Here is an 18,331-nt window from a genome sequence, read left to right on the forward strand (position 1 = left end):
TATATGTGCATGAACTTTTTGCAAAAAAAATTAAAGATTACAAAATTGCAAAATATTTCTGAGTATGCAGGTTTGTTATTATTAATGTATACGGTATCAAAAATAAAAAATTAACAAATTTCAAAATATTTTTTAAACTATAAAACAGATTTGAAGTTTAGGCTAATGGTAAATATTTATATGTGCATTTTACTATTTGTACCAGTAAAGCCTATACATTTCAGTTTAACTGAAATAAATGTTTTTTTTTAATAGTCAGTAGAATTGTCCTTATATTTTAAAACTAAATTAAGCCGCTTAATCAGAGAATTAACTATTGACTGTAGAATAGTTATGTAAATATTGGCAAATTCTTGCTTTATGGCTAATTTAAGGTGACGTACTGTCTCAAACTGCTTTCCGTTGTGGAAACCCGTAGCAGAGAGGTTCCCCCAGAGATCCTCAATAGGATTTAGGTTCGAACTCAATGCTGCACATTGTAATACGGGAATTTTCCGGTCGTTAAAGATGTTCTTCGTGTGGATTGAAGCGTTATCCTTTCGATATGTCCAGTTATATGCCATAAATATTGCGAGCAAATTTTATTAATTTGCTGTCCAAAAGATCTACATTGATATTAGCATTAATTTGAGTGAATATAAGACATGTAGATAGCTTTCCACAGCAGCAAAATGCAGCCCATGAAATCAAGGTACCGCTTCCAAAACATCGCTTGTAGTAGGACCGTCGTTCCTGGCGCGAATCTCTCCAATATTTCTTGCAATGACCTGGGCCGACCAAATTTAAAGACTGTATTCTATCACTCATCGGCACAGAATTGGTATTTATTTGCAAACCTCAAATGTGCTTTATTGAGTCTTTCTTTAGCGTTGGTTTAGGTGCCATGGAGGTGTGTTACAGAAACTGATTTTTATGTATAGTTGGAAAAATTATATTTATTGTGATTTTCTGTATTAACTAGGTCCATATTTGATCGCTGCTTATCAAGTCCGCAACTACTAGCCGTCGAGTCATCCTTTCGCACCGCTCATCTATGTTGTTTTTCGTCTGCTGCGTCGCACTATACCATAATTAGTGGGGTTTTTAAGAAATTTTGAGATACAGTTCCGATGTCGCTTTGGTCTAGAGCCATTTTGGAACCGCTTTCATGCATTCCTATGATTATTACTTGTTCCTCGGCTGATAAACTAGTACTACGAGGCATTTTAGGCTTAAAGTTAAATAAATGTAATAAAATGTTTAATAATTCATTAAGTTAATGCACCTACAATAATTTTGAAAATAAATTTTAGCAAAAAAAGTGTTTGCTGCGACACTATCAGTAAGAAGATCCCCTAAACTGATTTTGCACATATAAATATTTTATATGCAATACCCAATTCACAAGCACATTCTTAATGTAACTGTACAACGAACGAGAAAAGTATGAAACAATTTTCGTTGCATAGTAACGGTAACATATCAACCTTTTATTCCACATTTACCGAAATCCAAAAAATAACTGTGAATAAGAAATATAAACAAAAGCCGAAATGCACATATAATTATTTGACTAGGGTAAGATTTGTATGTAAGTGCAATAGATTATAGCATGAAGCTGAAAATGTATAAAATATATTTTTGGCATAGAGCATATTAATTATAACTGTATTTTTAACACTAAACATTTCCACTAAGACCCATATTTTTTTTTATATAGCGAAGGAAATTGCTTTACGAATCTCGGGCTTAGATGTTTTGCCTGGTATGTCGGACTCAAACATTAACTTAGGTTACGTGTTAATGGTACTACCGACTAAAACCTCCGCTATCCTCTGACTCTGATCCCCCACGGTATCCGCCGTTAGGCATTACTTCGTGGGGAGTGGATTTAGCTACTGCTCTTCCTTCTGATACCTAAGATGTTATTTCTTCTTTCATCTAGTTGTTGTCATTTGCCCTTTTTCTTTTGATGGAACGCAAGTCTATGAGGACTTCCTCAGGGCTCAGTGTGGTTGACTTCTCTCGATGGTGAAGATTCCGTCTTTCCTCAGTTAGAACTCGAAAAGGTAGAGTTCCAGAAATATCACACGCTGCTTCCTCCGATACTGTGCGGAAGGCACTTGCAACTCGAAGTGCGCTCATACGATATATCGGTCCAGCCTTTCTCCACGAATCTTGCGTCTCTACTGCGTCAGCCCAGATGGATATTCTGTAGGTGCTTACCGATGTGACTACCGATGACAATAATAGCCGTCTACTCTGTTTTGGACCTCCGACGTTTGGCATCAATCGTGCGAGACTAGCTCTTATTACAGAAGCTTTAGTACAGACATGTCCCACTTGCTGCTTAAAGTTGAGTCGGGCATCAAGCATCACTCCCAGATATCGTATATAAGGTTGTGATGTGATTTCTTGATCCTCGACTTTCAGCTTGATGGTATCTAACTCTTTTCTGCTAGTAACGAGCACTGCTTCGGTTTTATGCTTGGCCAGTTGTAGGTTTACTGAATCCATCCACTGGTTGATGCTCCTGAAATTGATTTGAAACAGGTGGTGAATCTCGTCCAGGTGTTTGGCGACGATAACTGCGGCCACATCATCCGCATACGCTACTAGTTTGACACATCTTGGAAGCTTTAATCTCAGAAGCCCGTCGTACATAATATTCCACACTCCTGTTGACCGAGAACAGAGCCTTGCGGAACACCACCGGTTATATCATACTCTTTTGTGCCATTCTTCGTGTCGTATTTCAGCACTCTATCTGTAAAATAGCTAATCACTAGTTAGCGCAGATATGCTGGCACGTTTTTTTCTTCGAGAGCTTGCATGAATCCGTTGATGGATTATGCGCTCGAATATCTTACCCGCTGCATCTAGTATGCAGAGTGGTCGGTAAGATGATGGTTATTCTGGTGGTTTCTTCCCTTTAGGTAACAGTACCAATCGTTGCAATTTCCACTTACGAGGAGAAATAGCCTCCTTGAGGCATGCATTGTAAGCGTTTAGAAATAATGTTGGTGTTGCCTTTATGATGGTCTTCAAGGCTATGTTAGGGATTCCGTCCAATCCCGGCCTAAGGCCCATATTGGCGGTCTCTATCTGTATCATCATAGTGAAAGGCTAAACTTCTCATGCAAAAGGAGTCACGTCTAACTTGACTTACAGCTTTAACTCCATATCACATTAACTCGAGAAGTGTTCTTTAGCTACGCATTCTCATTAAGAGCCATTTCGTTTTATTGACATTTTTTTATCTCATATAAATTGAGCTGAATTTACGGTTAAGCTTTCAAATATCAATTAATTAATTTCTTAAATTAAATTTTTATTATTTTTTACATTACATTTTTGTTACTAGTTTAGTTCTAATTGTCGTTAAAACATTTAAAAGTGAATTATATAAGTTATTTAATTGTCCAATTTACAACTAATTTATTATTAATTGAACCCAATTTACCGTTCAGAAATTAAATTAATTATCTTCTCAATTTTCATTTGATTTTTTTTTTCTAATTTTAAATTTAATTTTTTCTATTTTAAAAACATTTAAAAGTAATATAGTTAAACTAACTAATTGCTCAATTTACATTTAATTTGTTATTAATTGAATTGAATTTACCGTTAAAAATTTTAATTATTGTAAATATCCTCTCAATATTAATATAATTATAGTTAATTAAGCTTGATTTGATTTAAAATATACAAAAGTAAATTTACTCAATAAATTAATTGCTCAGTTTATCAATTTCAAATAAAATATTGGCCAATGGTCAAAGACACTGATCAGTGGTATATATTATAATACAACCCCGAATTTTGTTCTATTTAAAATATGGAAATAATTTCATTTTACATATTTAAATTTCTAAAACGCGTTGAGTTAAACATTTGTTGTCTAAAGTCAGTATGATTTAATATGATTAAATCACATTTTCAATTTTGTTGAATTTAGCAATCAAAATATTCAGCTTTTGCTTATTTGAAGTCAATTAATTTGAGAAGGGCTGAAAATGAATGAATAACAAAAATTACATTACCACGACCTGACAATTGGAAGCTCTATTTTTTAGAAAATTAAGAACTTAATCAATACAATTGAAATCACTCAGCGAAATAGCTCTTATGTGTTTTTATGAAACGAGAATACTCATAACACACATAAATGTTTCACAAATATTTTGTTGATTCATATTTACTTGGCTTTTTCGCTTTAAAAGACATATGAAACTCCCCTACAGTTCGTTCTAATTCTTCAGTTATTCCCACCTGTACGCATATAATCCTCTACACTCAGCTTACACACTTCATTTTCTTTTTCGTATCATCCTTTTTTTAATTTTCACATAAGAGCACCAAAAACCAACGCTGTAAATTCTCTCAGGAGCAATTTATATTCATGCGAAATCATTGCCAGCATCCATACTGTGGATTATTTGCTCTGGTGGAAACAAAAATATATTTTTGTCTAACCACTTTTTGCACTGAGCTTAATTGATATTCCAAAATCACTGGGAAAACAGAGAAAAACGCGTAGAATGGAAAAGAGAAAGAGAGCAAATCTGCAAAAAGGTAGCTGGAAAAAAAGAGGTGGCACATTAAATAATACATATTTCCAAAAGTACAGCTGACTATTCTCTCGTATGCTTTTGTACAAGAATACATAACTGCATTCAATATTATATAATAAACTGCACTTTTTATATAACGATTTTTTAGCTTGGCCAATATGTGCAAAATAAATTTATTATCAATGATGGAATAGTTTATAAGCTCATAAATATTCGAGTGATTTATTGGCAGAGTAGTTAATAACATTATTTTATTGCACAATATTTTTTTCACGAGCACAATATTACGAGCGTAATGTGGTTGAATGTAGAATATTTTATAGCAAACGTGTTTTCCGCCAGTGTTTACAAACTTTTAGGAAGCACTGGAAAACTTTTACTTCAATTATATTTTATATATATTTTTTTCAAAATCTTTCGCCACATGTTTTTTATTCTGGCTTCAAAGCGTCAACATTTTTCTTGAATTAAATTTTATATTCTGTACTTTAATTCTTATTTTTCCGTATTTACTTTATTCATTTAAGCTTTTCATTCCTTAAAAATATCGCGAAAAAGAAATTCCTCTGATCTGCCGCTGTTTCCGCTAATTTCGCTGGCAATCGCTTTCGTTCTCTGTTATTGCCTTTTGTTTTGTTTAATCTCAGCTGAAGCATTTTTTAATTAAAAACTTTTCGCTCGCTGCTCGTGTTGTTGCAATTTGCTACCAGCTTTGATTCTGTTGCTCCCGAGTCGCTTATACCGTTACAAATATACATATGTTAACATATGCTTTCAAGTTAAATGCCACAACCACACGCTCAACCCCACAGGTGAATTCTTCGTTGTATCCTTCGTTGTTGTTCTTTTTTGTTTTCTTTTTTACTCTTTCACTTTTGGTTTTTATCATGTTTTCCATAAACTTTACAATACCTTGTTTATATTATCTGCTTTGTTGGAATTAATATCACATAATTGCCGTTGTTGATTTTTATTGTTCGTTTTTTATAAAGCCCTAACTACTTTTTTCATTATGTAGTATATTTGTAAAGTTTGAATAATATCAGCTCGTGCTAAATAACTTTTAGAATAAATGTAAGCATCTCACCACGCATCTCTCCTTTTGGTAGTTTGGCGCCAATCGATAATACCAAGTGAAGACAGGTCCTTCCCCACCTGGTCCTTCCATCGGAGTGGAGGTCTCCCTCTTCCTCGGCTTCCACCAGCGGATACTACATCCTCCAGTAGATACATCAGACATATATTTTTTGTTTTTGATCTCCTCATCTCCCTTTTTTAAAAATATAGTTGGTATCTTTATTTGAATGTTATATTAACAACTTCCTACTTACGGAATTTAAGTTTTTTCGATGTCGTCTTCCATCTTCAAGTTTGTACGACGTATCATCTAGCACAACTCAATTCTAATGTATGTATGTATGTAATTGGCGTAGAAACTGTTTAGCCGTAAATGGTGCGCAAAATTTTCCTCTCGAAAACTCCTAGTGTCGTCTCTTCGGGTGTTGACACCGTCCACGCTTCTGCACCATAAAGAAGAACGGGAATGATAAGCGACTTGTAGAGTTTGATTGTGGTTCGTCGAGAGAGGACTTTAGTTTTCGCTTCGCTTCTTTATCGAGACTGGGAAAAGTAGAACTAACGGCGCTGTTGTTATTTCCAATCATATCGATATCCTCGGCGCATGTAAGCAGCTGTACACTCTTGTAGAAGATTTGTATCTTCTGTATTTAGCTTTTGGTGTTGCTCAACGTCAGCTTACACAGCCGTATTAGTTTTGCGGGCATACCAAATTCAAACATCGCGGCATGGAGGCAGCTCCTTTTCGTGCTGTCGAAAGCACCCTTAAAATCGACAAAAAGGTGGTGTGTGTCGATCCTCTTTTCACGGTCTTCTCCAAGATTTTGCGCATGGTGAATATCTTGTGAATTGTAGATTTGCCAGGTCTAAAGCCACACTGATAAGGTCCTATAAGTTTTTTTTAAATTAAGTCTTTCACGTCTTATCCCACGGTAATTGGCACAGATTGTGGCATCTCCTTTTATGGATCGTCACGCATGCTTTCTTCCGACCAAAGCTTTCTTCCAAGAAGCTGATGCATGCACCTTATCAGCTCTTCGACACCGTATTTGAATCGCTCGGCCGGTAATCTATCGGCCACGCCGCTTATTTTTTTCTTTAAGCGGGTAATTGCTATTCGAATTTCTACATGGTCGGATAATGGAACATCTGTCCCATCGTCATCGATTGGGAAATCTCCTGGTGTTGTACTTTGACTGCCATTCAGCAGGTCGGAGAAGTGTTCCCTCCATAATCCCAGTACGCCCTGGACATTGGTTACCAGATTACCGCCTTGGTCTCTAATGAAATATGTATATCTTATATCGGTTAGGGCTGCAACTTTTCACAACATTAGGCTCTTGCTCTTTAATGCAATTTTTAGTTGCTGATACTATCCTCCTTGCTCTTTAATTCAATTTTTAGTTGCGGATCTATCCTATTTCATGGAAAAAGTCGCAGATAATCACGATAGATAAGCCGGGGAAAGACCTGACACAGCCGTCTTCATACAGACCAATCAGTCTTCTACCCTGTCTTTCTAAAATATTCGAAAAAGTGTTACTATCAAAGATGTCTCCTTTCCTTCATGAAAATAATGTAATACCAACACACCAATTCGTAAATAGAATAACTAACGAAATTAGGAAGGCATTCGAATATAGAAAGTACTGTTCTGCTATATTTCTAGATGTGGCTCAGGCGTTTGATAAAGTGTGGCATGAAGGACTTTTGTATAAGATTAAAAAAAGTTTACCTTTCCAATTGCATAAAACCTTGGATTCCTATTTAAAAAATAGAAAATTTGCTGTAAAAGTAGGTGATTTTATATCTGATGAACGTTCAATAAGGGCTGGAGTACCACAGGGCAGTGTTTTAGGCCCAGCTCTATACATCATATATACAGCAGATCTTCCAACTGCTAATAATGTTTTGACATCAACTTTTGCGGATGACACAGCTTTAGTGAGTCGTAACAAATGCCCCATTATAGCATCAATAATATTAGCGAAGCACCTAAGTTCTGTCGAAGAATGGCTAGCAAACCGGCGTATAAATGTAAATGAACAAAGGGCAAGCATGTTATATTTTCCCTAAGACCTAAAATGTGCCCGGCAGTAAAAATGAACAATATTCTAGTGCCTCAAGCGAATGAAGTTACCTAGATAGAAGGCTTACGTGGAGAAAACATATATCTAGTAAAATAACGTGCATGAAGATAAGAGCTGCATATTTAAATTGGCTTTTAAATAAAAACTCTAAACTTAACTTAGACAACGAAGCGCTTTTATACAATGCGGTCATAAAGCGGATTGGATGTATGGCATTCAACTGTGGGGTACGAGCTATGCAACTAATATTGATATAATACAAAGGTTCCAATCGAAAATGCTTAGATCAATCACGTGCTCACCATGGTACATGCGCAATGAAAATATCCATAAAGATCTTGGTATCCCTATGGTAAAGAAAGAAGTAGAGGACAGAAGATTGAAATATTTATCTAAACTCCGTGATCACCCAAAACCCTTGGCTAATGCTTTAGTACATTCCTGCGATCAAACACGCCTAAAAAGAAGGGATATGCCTGCGTACTAAAGAGCAACGTTTCACCAATAAAGCTCAATCACTTGGTTGAGCTTGTCTAGTTTTTAAATAGATTTAAGATTTTATAACTTGTTGTTAGGCTTAAAAAAAGCAGATTCAATAAATAAGGAAATATTGAAAAAAAAAACATTAGGCAGTTTGGTTGGAAGTAGAATTAATACATAAGTTCAATAGATGTTCCAAAAGCGCTTCCATAATTCTGAGTCATACATGTGTATGCTTCTTTATTACCAGAACTGAGGGTGAAATATGATTATGAACTCTATCTAATTGCAAACGGAACCGAATTCAATGAACCTGGAGTTATAACTTTTGAAAAGATTTTTCATATGGAAATAAATACCGAAGTGATTAGGACCCGTTTTCTACGAACACTTTCACAGTTCTTAACAAAAGACCTGAATACAGTGGTCTCTGGCACACGCAACACACATAAGCGCTGCCAAATAAAATAAAGCCTAAAAAGTAAAATAGAGCAACGCTGCTAAGTGACCAAAACTCGGCAAATAACCAAACTATGGACTTGCCAAACAAAACAGGAAAAACAAACGCTACAGTCGCTATGGATTTGTCGAGCAATGAGCGGCGACAGCGATAACAAGCACAGCGCCACGCGTGCCGAGTTGCCCAGAGCGCTTATCATTGCTTCCACTATGCTGCTTTCGCTGAGCGCAGCTTTTTTATTTTTTCAAAGTTTTCACACTTTTTACAGTTTCACTCGAAAGTTTCACACTTTCTTTTTCGCATCGCCAAAGCGTGTGTGTTTGCCACTTTGCTGCGCTGTCAGCTTGTTGCAGCTGTTGCTACTAACCGTTACCTCTTTATATGCGGTGCCGCATTTGTTGCCCATTTTTCCCATTCACACTGTGGACTTTTTCCACTGCACCGTTCTTTGCCGATTTTTTCGTACGCTCGGCCCGTGCTTTTGGCACCAACTCTTTAAAGGAAGTGTGGACAAAGTGCTGACATGGGTTACAATGTGGCAACATGACACTTTTTCACTTCGGTACGAAAGTGTGCTCATGCATTAGGCTCGGTCGCGGATTTGAAGTCGGAAAATTTTGTGTTTGTTTGAGATAGACTAGTTTGGAAAGCTATGTTTTAGAAGAACTTGGTTTTAGTTCCAATAGTTTCTCAGTCATGTCGGATGACTAGAGAACCTTGTTTCCAAGATATGTTCTCGTCTAGGACGAAAAACGTTATGTGTTTGAAGAATATTCTTAAAAGTATTGTACCGAAATTGTATAGTATGCTCAATCATCTTCATAAGTCCAGAAAATAGAGAAAGTGATAGACTTTATAGTTTAGTGCTTTATAGTGATTCAGAATTGAAAAGAGACCTTAAAAACGCACAAAAACCCTCCGAACTCAACAAGCTTAATGTTCATACAGTCCTACGGTCTAGCCATATTAAAGTAAATATGTCGCTCATATGGGAATATATACTCACATATTTGACCATATACAGTTAGCCATATCCACTCTATATATACGAGACACCCTCGCATCTCCACACAAAACTCTCGTAACTGGCAGCTCTGTCGCACCAGCGCGTAGTCGCTTAAGGACACCGTTGTCCCTTTTCGCAAAATCCCAGCGGCTAAGGCCATACCAACTTTTCTCTTTGCTATCGTCGACAATGTCCAACGCCTCTTCGTGCTTTTGTTTGCCATTTCTTTTTTCATTTGCGCGCATAGATTTCAGCCAACTACTTGCACACACACACATGCAGTCATATATATGTATGTTATTGTCGTGGTAAACGAGCGTAACTGCACCTATGTACATATGTTTGCCCACTTTTTGTGCTGATTTTGCCACTCAACACCTGCTGAGCGCGCATGCATAAGTAAACACACCTTAGCACATGTGCACATGTGCACTTGCGCAAGCTTGCCAGCCTACCGTTGATTGTTATAAAGTGTTTTGTTTGCTCAGCGTTGTACAAGCCTTTGTGCCTTCGGTTGCTTTACCTTGTTTTCCACGCTATGATGAGCTTCAATGCGGTTTCAGCTGAAGGTGGCATAATTTAAATTGAAGCACATTTGCTTATAAAGTCACCGGGAATGTTGAGCAAGAGATATTAAAGGTGTTCTCTGAGAAAAACTAACCTAAAATTATTGCTTCAAATGAAGTTAAGGCTTTTCGGGGTTTGATTCTTGTAATTTGGCATATTCTTCCTAACAATAAAAATAAATTGGTGATGGTTTTCATAAGGGTCATGGGGTCAAGGGGGCAAGAGTATTCGATGATGCTTTACGCATGAATAATTCTAAATATTTCTCATATCTGAGCTTTAAAAAATAGTATTGGTTCTACAAAAACTCAAAGCAAATTTATGATCGCAAGATCTTATTCATGTCATCCATGTTAAACTAAAAATCTTGAATCTCAGTTAATTTTGCTAAGCTTTATTCACACTTCCATTCTAACTTCGCTTTACTCTTCTTATTTTACTCGAAGTATTTTTGCCATTTTCCGCACATAATTCCAATTATTTTATTTTTTCTTCTACACTACACTTTTATGAGTTCCCTACTTTAACCTCCATATTCTGTCTATTTCACTATATCAACAGTCCCTCACAACTCTTAGCTCACAAACTTTACACCGAAATGTGCAGTTTGTTGCTTTGTTGTTGTGTCACACTGATATGTGCCACTTCACTTTGTAAATTGCATTCAACTTTGTACGTAGTTGTTGTTGTACATCGTCTTTTCGCAGTTTTGTTTTTCAGTACGAGTGCCATCTTAGACTCCTCTGTGACTTTTACTTTTTCCTATTTTATATTCCACAATCGTCTTTCACTTTGCTTTAGGTGCCATAATTGTTACTCATACGCAGTGTATGTCCCGCAATTGCCACCATGTATGTAGTTATGCACCTCAACACCTTCAAACAATTTTTATTTTTACTTTTCATTCTCCATTTTGTTGTCTCCCACACCGTTGTGTCTGTTTTTGATAAAGTGTCACACTTGACCGAAAGTTCAATGCATTTTGAGAAGCTGTTGACTCATGAAGCACGAATCTGGATTATTGTTTTGCTCATTTCGATTGCCTTTTCAGAGAATATTTTGAGAGCAATTACGTTATGGTTGAAATGTAACTAATTTAAAAATTTAATGATTTTAGTGGATTGTTAGAAAAATAAACACTTTAGGCTTTAGATTTCGGATGGCATGCAGACAATCTCAAGTTTAGGATCTACCTCAGAAAGATACATAATTCTAAGAAAGTAATAACAAGTGGGATGACCTCGGATTACTCAGGAAGCATCTGAGGAAGCAATATTATGAAATACACAGCTAGAGCCCTCAAGAGCGTATTATAATTAAAAACAATTCACAGGAAATCTGAAATCGGGTGGAATAAAGTTCGAAATCGGAAAAGATGCTCCACCTTTGGTATGAAAATACTGACCGGCTTTTAAAACAATGTACAAAAAGTCGTATTAAGGTTTATAGCTGGATTAACCAGTCTTTTTGTGAGAAATGTAGTTTGAGAAGTCATATATATAGGATTTGAGAACCTAACCGAAACTTGAAACAGGTACCACAATGTATGCTTGACATCTGAACTAGGCGAAAATGTTGTCAATTCCATAAGAAAATATTTACTTTGATTCCAATCATATAAGAGTCGCATTCTACGAAGTATAGCTAGAAGACTAGAAGTTACCGATCCAGAGAGGTCTGGGTCGCCGAAATAACAGTCCTTGGTCGGATCCGAAAATTCGAGTCAATCCCGGTGTATCGTAGAACTGACTGTTGTGGGTATTTAGTTGGCAACTTACCAGGCAAACGGCCTGACGGTCCTAAACTACGCAGCCCCAATATGGTCACCTGGATGCAGTAGGATGCAGATGGGGACAGCCACAGGATGCGTCTTGAGGTCTCCGGCCAAGCATCTTCACAATGAGGACCGCATGCTACCTGCTAAAGAGTATAACGTAATGCTTACCAAGCAGTTTCTGTTGGGATGCTAAATAAAAATCATCCCTGCAGTTACCTGCTAGAAGCCGAGCCGCCTCCCAGAGCCATCAAGAGTATCTTCCTGAAATACGTAGACGACCGAAAATATATACATACAGAACTTCGGATGCGACTAACTATATATAAGCACTGAATGCCACTCACAGGGGAGCTATTAACACCTTCATTAACTCCTTCCCCGCGAATGGCGTACTTGGAGAAACAACACCCCCCTGACACAGAGCTCTAGTTCCCTCGCGAAACTAGAGTGACCCTTGCGCAATTTCGTTCTGGATACTGTAGCAGACTAAACTCCTACCTATCCATACTAGACCCAGAGATACTCAACATATTTCCTGCATGCAAATGACACCAACTACCTCTTTACATGCCCCTTAACCCTACTCATCTAACACTCCTTTCCCTTTGGTCCGACCACATCGAAACAGCAACAGTTTCCTGGGCCTCCCGGTAGATGACTTTGATGACAATTAGGCTAGGCTTGTCGTTTCAGGCAGCCCTGAGTAACCGCTACAACAACAACAATAACGAACTTGTCATAGAACGGTTTCTCGCAATAAAGTCTATAAAAGCCTGACTTTGATGTCTCAAATTTAGGTCACATGCTTATGATGAATTTAATTTTTTTTTATAATTGCTACCATTCGCTTCTCGATTTTCAAAGCACATAAAGTAAACAAAAACAACACCAACAACAACGCGCTGTCAGGTCGACAGGCAAAAGCCATTCAACTTAAAGAAGCGACCGAAATTGTTAAACGAGCACAAAATCCACAAAAATCCCACATTTGAAGTGTGCACACCTGCGTTGCGACACGGCGACATGTGATGTCCTAAGCATTATTGATGGCGTGCCACACCTCTTGCCTGTCTCCGCTATTTGTTGTTGTCCGTTGTATTTGATTTAAAGTGCCGGTGCAGCTGCTTTGCGCCGAAACGGGGACAAAGTTTGCAATTTTAATGCCAATTCGAATGAAATTTCCTCTCCAATATGAGTGGAAATAAAAATGCGAAGCAGTTTTGGCGAGGAAAGCAGAGTGAGGTATTTCAAAGTATACTTTTACGCGCAACGAAATTTCGACTGCGGTTAATATTTTAAGCATTTCAACAGAGGCTGCGAGGGGTGTGTAAAGAAGGGGGTAGTACTAAGTAGGTCGAACGCCAGCAGCCGCTGTGGCGCAAAGGTAAGCGCGTCGCTGCCAGCGTGTGGAAGAAACAATTTTGGACAGTTTTCGCATGGCGAATATTCAGGTGCTTCATTGCTCGCATGCCATGACATTTTGCCACTTTTTATTCACTTTTTTATGCGCTCATTTCAAGCTCAAACACACACATACGAACATGTGTCTTTCAGCTTTAGTTGGCTTGGCGTTGTCAGAGTTTTCTGTGTCAGCTCACAAGCGGACAGTTTTCGTTCTGCGAAAATAAATTTTTGTATGTATGTGTGTCTGCGTCGATTACATTGAGTGGCTGAAATTGCACTGAACGACTGTGAAATGCACGCAAGCGTTTCGGACACACCCACTCACACTCCAGCGCTGTGTCATATGTCTCCTTTCACCTTGTCTCCTTGTCACCGTTAAAATTGCGGGGCACTTATTGATTTTTGCTGTTAATATTTTAACGTGCACTTATAAGTGGATGCGTTGCAGGACATCACACACGCTTGTCAGTTCAATGCAAACGCGCAGCTATTTGAATGCACCGAAAATACATCCATATACATATATATATACAAAATCCATCCATATACATATATATATGTACAAATGTATGTAGGCTGAAGTGTGTGCGTGAGTGCGCTTTATGTGACTCTGAGTGGCTGAAAATGCTTTATGAGCATCAACGAATTGCAATGCAAACGAATTTACACATATATATCTACAACAAGAAATATTTATACCAGAAATATGTGGCAAATAAAATATTTTACTAAATTTAGTGAAATAATTCAATTACATTTTAAAATATTTTCATTAAAATTTTTAAGTAATTTTATTAATGAAAAGAAAGCTATCAGCTCTTTATTGGATTAAATTCACTGGATTTGTACTCAATGTGAATCAGAGAGCTCCACATACACTGGTTGTAAACCTTCATCGATTAATCTGTTTTAATATTAGGTAGGCAAATACCTCCCTTCCGCTTTATTCAATGCTTTGTAAAAAGTGCCACAGTAATTTAGTTCAAATATGCGTCGTTTCGTTCGATAATATGTTTCCATCTAGACGGCAACTTCATAATACCTACCTCGTAGAAGCGCCCCTCCTTATTTGCGAAGAACTCGGACAGCCACTTTTCACAAGCTTATTTTGAGTTCAACTTTACACCACCAAGGACGTTCGCCATGGACAGGAACAGGTGGTGGAACAGGTGGTAATCACTTGGCGCTATGTCCGGGCTATATGGTGGATGCGATAAAACCTCCCATCCGAGCTCCCGTAGCTTCTAACGAGTCATCAATGAAGTGTGTGGTCTGGCGTTGCCCTCGTGGAACACTTCACATTTCCTGTTGGCCAATTCTGGTGGATCGCCTGCTTCAAGCAGTCTAGTTGTTCACAGCTCATAATGGATGATTCCCTTCCAATCCCACCACATACACAGCAAAACCTTCGTCAATCCTGTGGCCGTCAATCCCGGCTTGGCCACTGTTTGGAACGATTCACCGGCCTTTGACCATGACCGTTTTCGATAAATATTGAAACGGAACATTTCTATAGCGGATTTGCCTTTAACGAAGGAAAACTTTAAAATAGCGCGAATTTCGGCGTTAGTGAACTCCATGTTTACACGTCTATAACTGTTGAACGTAATATCCAAGCTAATCAGGCAGAGCGTCAATTTGTAGGTTATGTCAAGACCTTTCAAAGATGTATAGTATTGCCAGATACGAACTCTGCATATCCGAGAATCCTTACAGTTGTGATTTAATATTAACAGAGTTAATCCTAGAAATAATGGTTATCAAGTACCACCAGTTATTTTTGCAACTTATCGGGTCTTAAGTGATGTCATAAATCGAGCCGCGTTATATCACCAATATGCTATGTGTAGGCAGCACTTTCAAATGCACGAATTCAAGATTTTTTTTAAATATCTACAGGGATATTTAAACTGCTGTCTTCCGAATCTTTATTCACCAACGCTTTTTTCCACTGAGACATATATTTTATATACTTGCAAAGGGTTCCAACTTTAACAATCACTTCTGTACATACAACATGCGAAATATGGTCTGAATGTGGACTTTTTGTTGAGTAATTCCCAGAGAAATAATTAAGTATAGTTACAGAGAAAAGAATGTAAAAGAAGAAGCCGAGTATTCTTAACAATCATAAACATTCCTTTAATCGAACTATTTACGATACAAAGAAAACATTTAAGATGTAAACTAACGCCATTTTTAACTTCATTTTTTTCTTATATGAAGATATTCTAACTGAATTAAATCTGTCAAATCTGTCAAATCAAATTGTTTTATTGTAGTTTGATACCTTAGAAAAGTCGGCTGATAGTTTGTTAGAAACATCTTTAAGGCTCAATGACGCAAATCCTACAAGAGAAAAGCATAATCATACAATATCAAGTTTCTATGTTCATGTTTTCTTCTGAAGTTATATATAAGAATAGAATTTAAATTTTAAATTTGTTTATACAAAAGCTGCTTGGCTACCTTGGTGTCTCTCAAATAGTTGTGGCTCCTACAAAGATCAACAACAAGTCTTCTGGCTCAGTACATAATGAAAGGTGCCATTGAATAGCTTGGCTTCAGAAAGGTCCAATCTGCCGCAGTTGTAAGCGCTGTAACGGAACACTATCGTTAGTTGTCAAAGTTGTCTGGAGAAAGGCGATATGGAAACATCTTACAGCTTACGCTTGACTAAATCATCTCGAATGTGGTTCATTCAACGACCGAGCGAATTTGCTAGAATCGAACGTTAGAGTCTCTTAATCCATACATAGGAGATTTTGGTCTTACATGACCTTAGTCTTCGCAGAAAAATATTTAAGTAGTCATTCATCCAATGGAGTTACTTTCAGCTTCCAAGCTGGGAACTTTAAAGAATATCAGTGATATACGAAAAATAATTTATTAAGTAGTCGTGGTAGTTAGCTCGATAAAGAACGGACTATGGGTCCTTTGGATGAACAATTCACCTTTATTGTTAGCCGTAGACAGATGTCTTCAGAATATATTGGTGTCATGAATGCGCGTAAAAATATTCTACTAAATTTATTACTTCATTTTATGGCATGGATGTCATAGCGATTTCGTATAATCAGGTTGCTCTTTAAACTCAATATGCAAATATGGAAATGTAGATGCTTAAAGTAAACATATGTCGCTGATTTGCGTGTGCTTAGCAATCTACCATTTTTATGTAATACAAGCATATTGCCATAATTTCAGAATTTTGCATATTTTGCCACACTTCAATCAATTCATGTGAGATTTGCGTACAGCGAGGCACGCTTGCCAGAGCCATTCGGTTCACTGTATCGGGTTGTGAGCTCTTTGCTACACTTATGTTTTCACAATGCCCCGCCATCTCAGCGACCTTTCAACCATGTACCGTTAAGCATATGAATTGAATTTTTTGCAGCATTTCCATATTTTTAGTTTTCCAATACTCGAACACGCCGCCGCAAGGTAAGCAACTCAAACCGTCGCGCACAACACAATAGTAACGCTATAGAAAAGAAAAACACCAACAAAACAACAATAAAGAAAACTCTTACGGAATTTGTTGTCACAATTTGTTGCAGTTGTTGTTGCTCAACACTGAAACGTCAGCTCATAGCACGAATATGAATAACAACAGCAGAGGCATTGTGGCTGGGCGCTGTTGCGCCTAAATTTATGCAATATTTTTTCTTGTATTTGTATGCCATTTTATTGTATTGTATTGTATTGTAGTTGTTGCATATTTCATCTCCCACGCTTTTTGTGCCACACTTTACTAACTTTACAAATGTTTTTTCTCTTTTCTTTCATTTTCTTCCCGCCCACGCGCTCGTGCTCGCAACTGACAGGATTTACAATCGGAAATTGAAACTCATCGCGTCGTTTATGATCGTCTCGATGGCACCGGCCGCAAATTGCTGGGTTCACTCACCTCACAAGAAGATGCCGTTATGTTGCAGCGTCGGCTGGATGAAATGAATCAACGTTGGAACAATCTGAAGTCGAAGAGCATCGCCATCAGGTGAGTCACAAAGTGCTGCATGCTTTGCGGTGAAAAAAAACGAAAGCCTAAGTGTTGGCGACGACAATTCTACATTTGAATTGTGCGACTTCGTGTTATGCTTGTGGTTGTTTCTGTAGTAGTAGTAGTAGCGGAAACATAAAGAAATTATGCAAACAAAAAAGGAATTGAATTAAAAGTCGAGTAGTTAGTGTGCGCTGCCACGCCTCGTTGTCGACCTATTGCGGTAGGGTCTTAGTACGCGGAGCCTCATTACAATAGACACATCGCTTATGCTTCGTTTATGCGCTCGCACATATTTTCTGTGTGAACTATATTGTCATTGCGGGCGCGAAAATATTTTCTACTGCGCTGGCAACTACTTGCTGGGTGCACTGAACTCATTGAGTTAAATTATAAGTTTGAGTCAAGTAATGAGTCTAAAGAGCTGAAAAAATAGTGATTCAATAATGTAAGACACTTTTTACATTAGGACGGGTGTAATATTTCCGAAATGGATTTTGAGAAATTATTCACTAATGTCTAGTATACATGAAGGGTTTAAAGAAAAGAGTATGAATCTTAATTTTTGGTAATTCGGGCGGAGGGACCACCGGACTGAGTAAGTTTTATTTAATTCAATTCTACCAAAAAGGTTGTAATGTCATGACCTTACCTTCAAATTAGTAAAAGAATTAGTCACATATGAATTTTTAGCTAAAAATTGTACTCAGTAAATTTTTCGAACTGATCCATTTATTAAATCAGGATACTATGAGTGATATCATCTAGAGCATTAGTTTACCATCCAAAATTTTTAATTTTTCTTCACAAAAACTCGCAATAAAACGTACGTCCAAGATTTTGAGAGGAATAAATATATGGCAAATGATATAGAGACCCTATTAGCAACAAGAGAATCACCAAACTTCCTA

At 37.4% G+C, this 18,331-nt stretch overlaps 1 protein-coding gene across 11 annotated transcripts in view; it reads left to right on the forward strand.

Moving 5' to 3' along the window:
* LOC105213669 (dystrophin, isoforms A/C/F/G/H) overlaps window positions 1-18,331 on the forward strand; it is a 397,492-nt gene that overhangs the window by 228,938 nt on the left and 150,223 nt on the right. For all 11 annotated transcript variants that reach the window (XR_003752425.2, XR_003752426.2, XM_054232196.1 and 8 more), the window contains one exon: window positions 17,245-17,417. Coding sequence is in view for 9 of the 11 variants with exons in the window: in XM_054232196.1 (XP_054088171.1) it covers window positions 17,245-17,417 (173 nt within the window). In the remaining 2 variants the exon portion in view is untranslated. The remainder of the gene's footprint in view (window positions 1-17,244; window positions 17,418-18,331) is intronic.

The sequence above is a fragment of the Zeugodacus cucurbitae genome, chromosome 2 (genome assembly GCF_028554725.1).
Source record: "Zeugodacus cucurbitae isolate PBARC_wt_2022May chromosome 2, idZeuCucr1.2, whole genome shotgun sequence".
Taxonomy (NCBI): Eukaryota; Metazoa; Arthropoda; class Insecta; order Diptera; family Tephritidae; genus Zeugodacus; species Zeugodacus cucurbitae.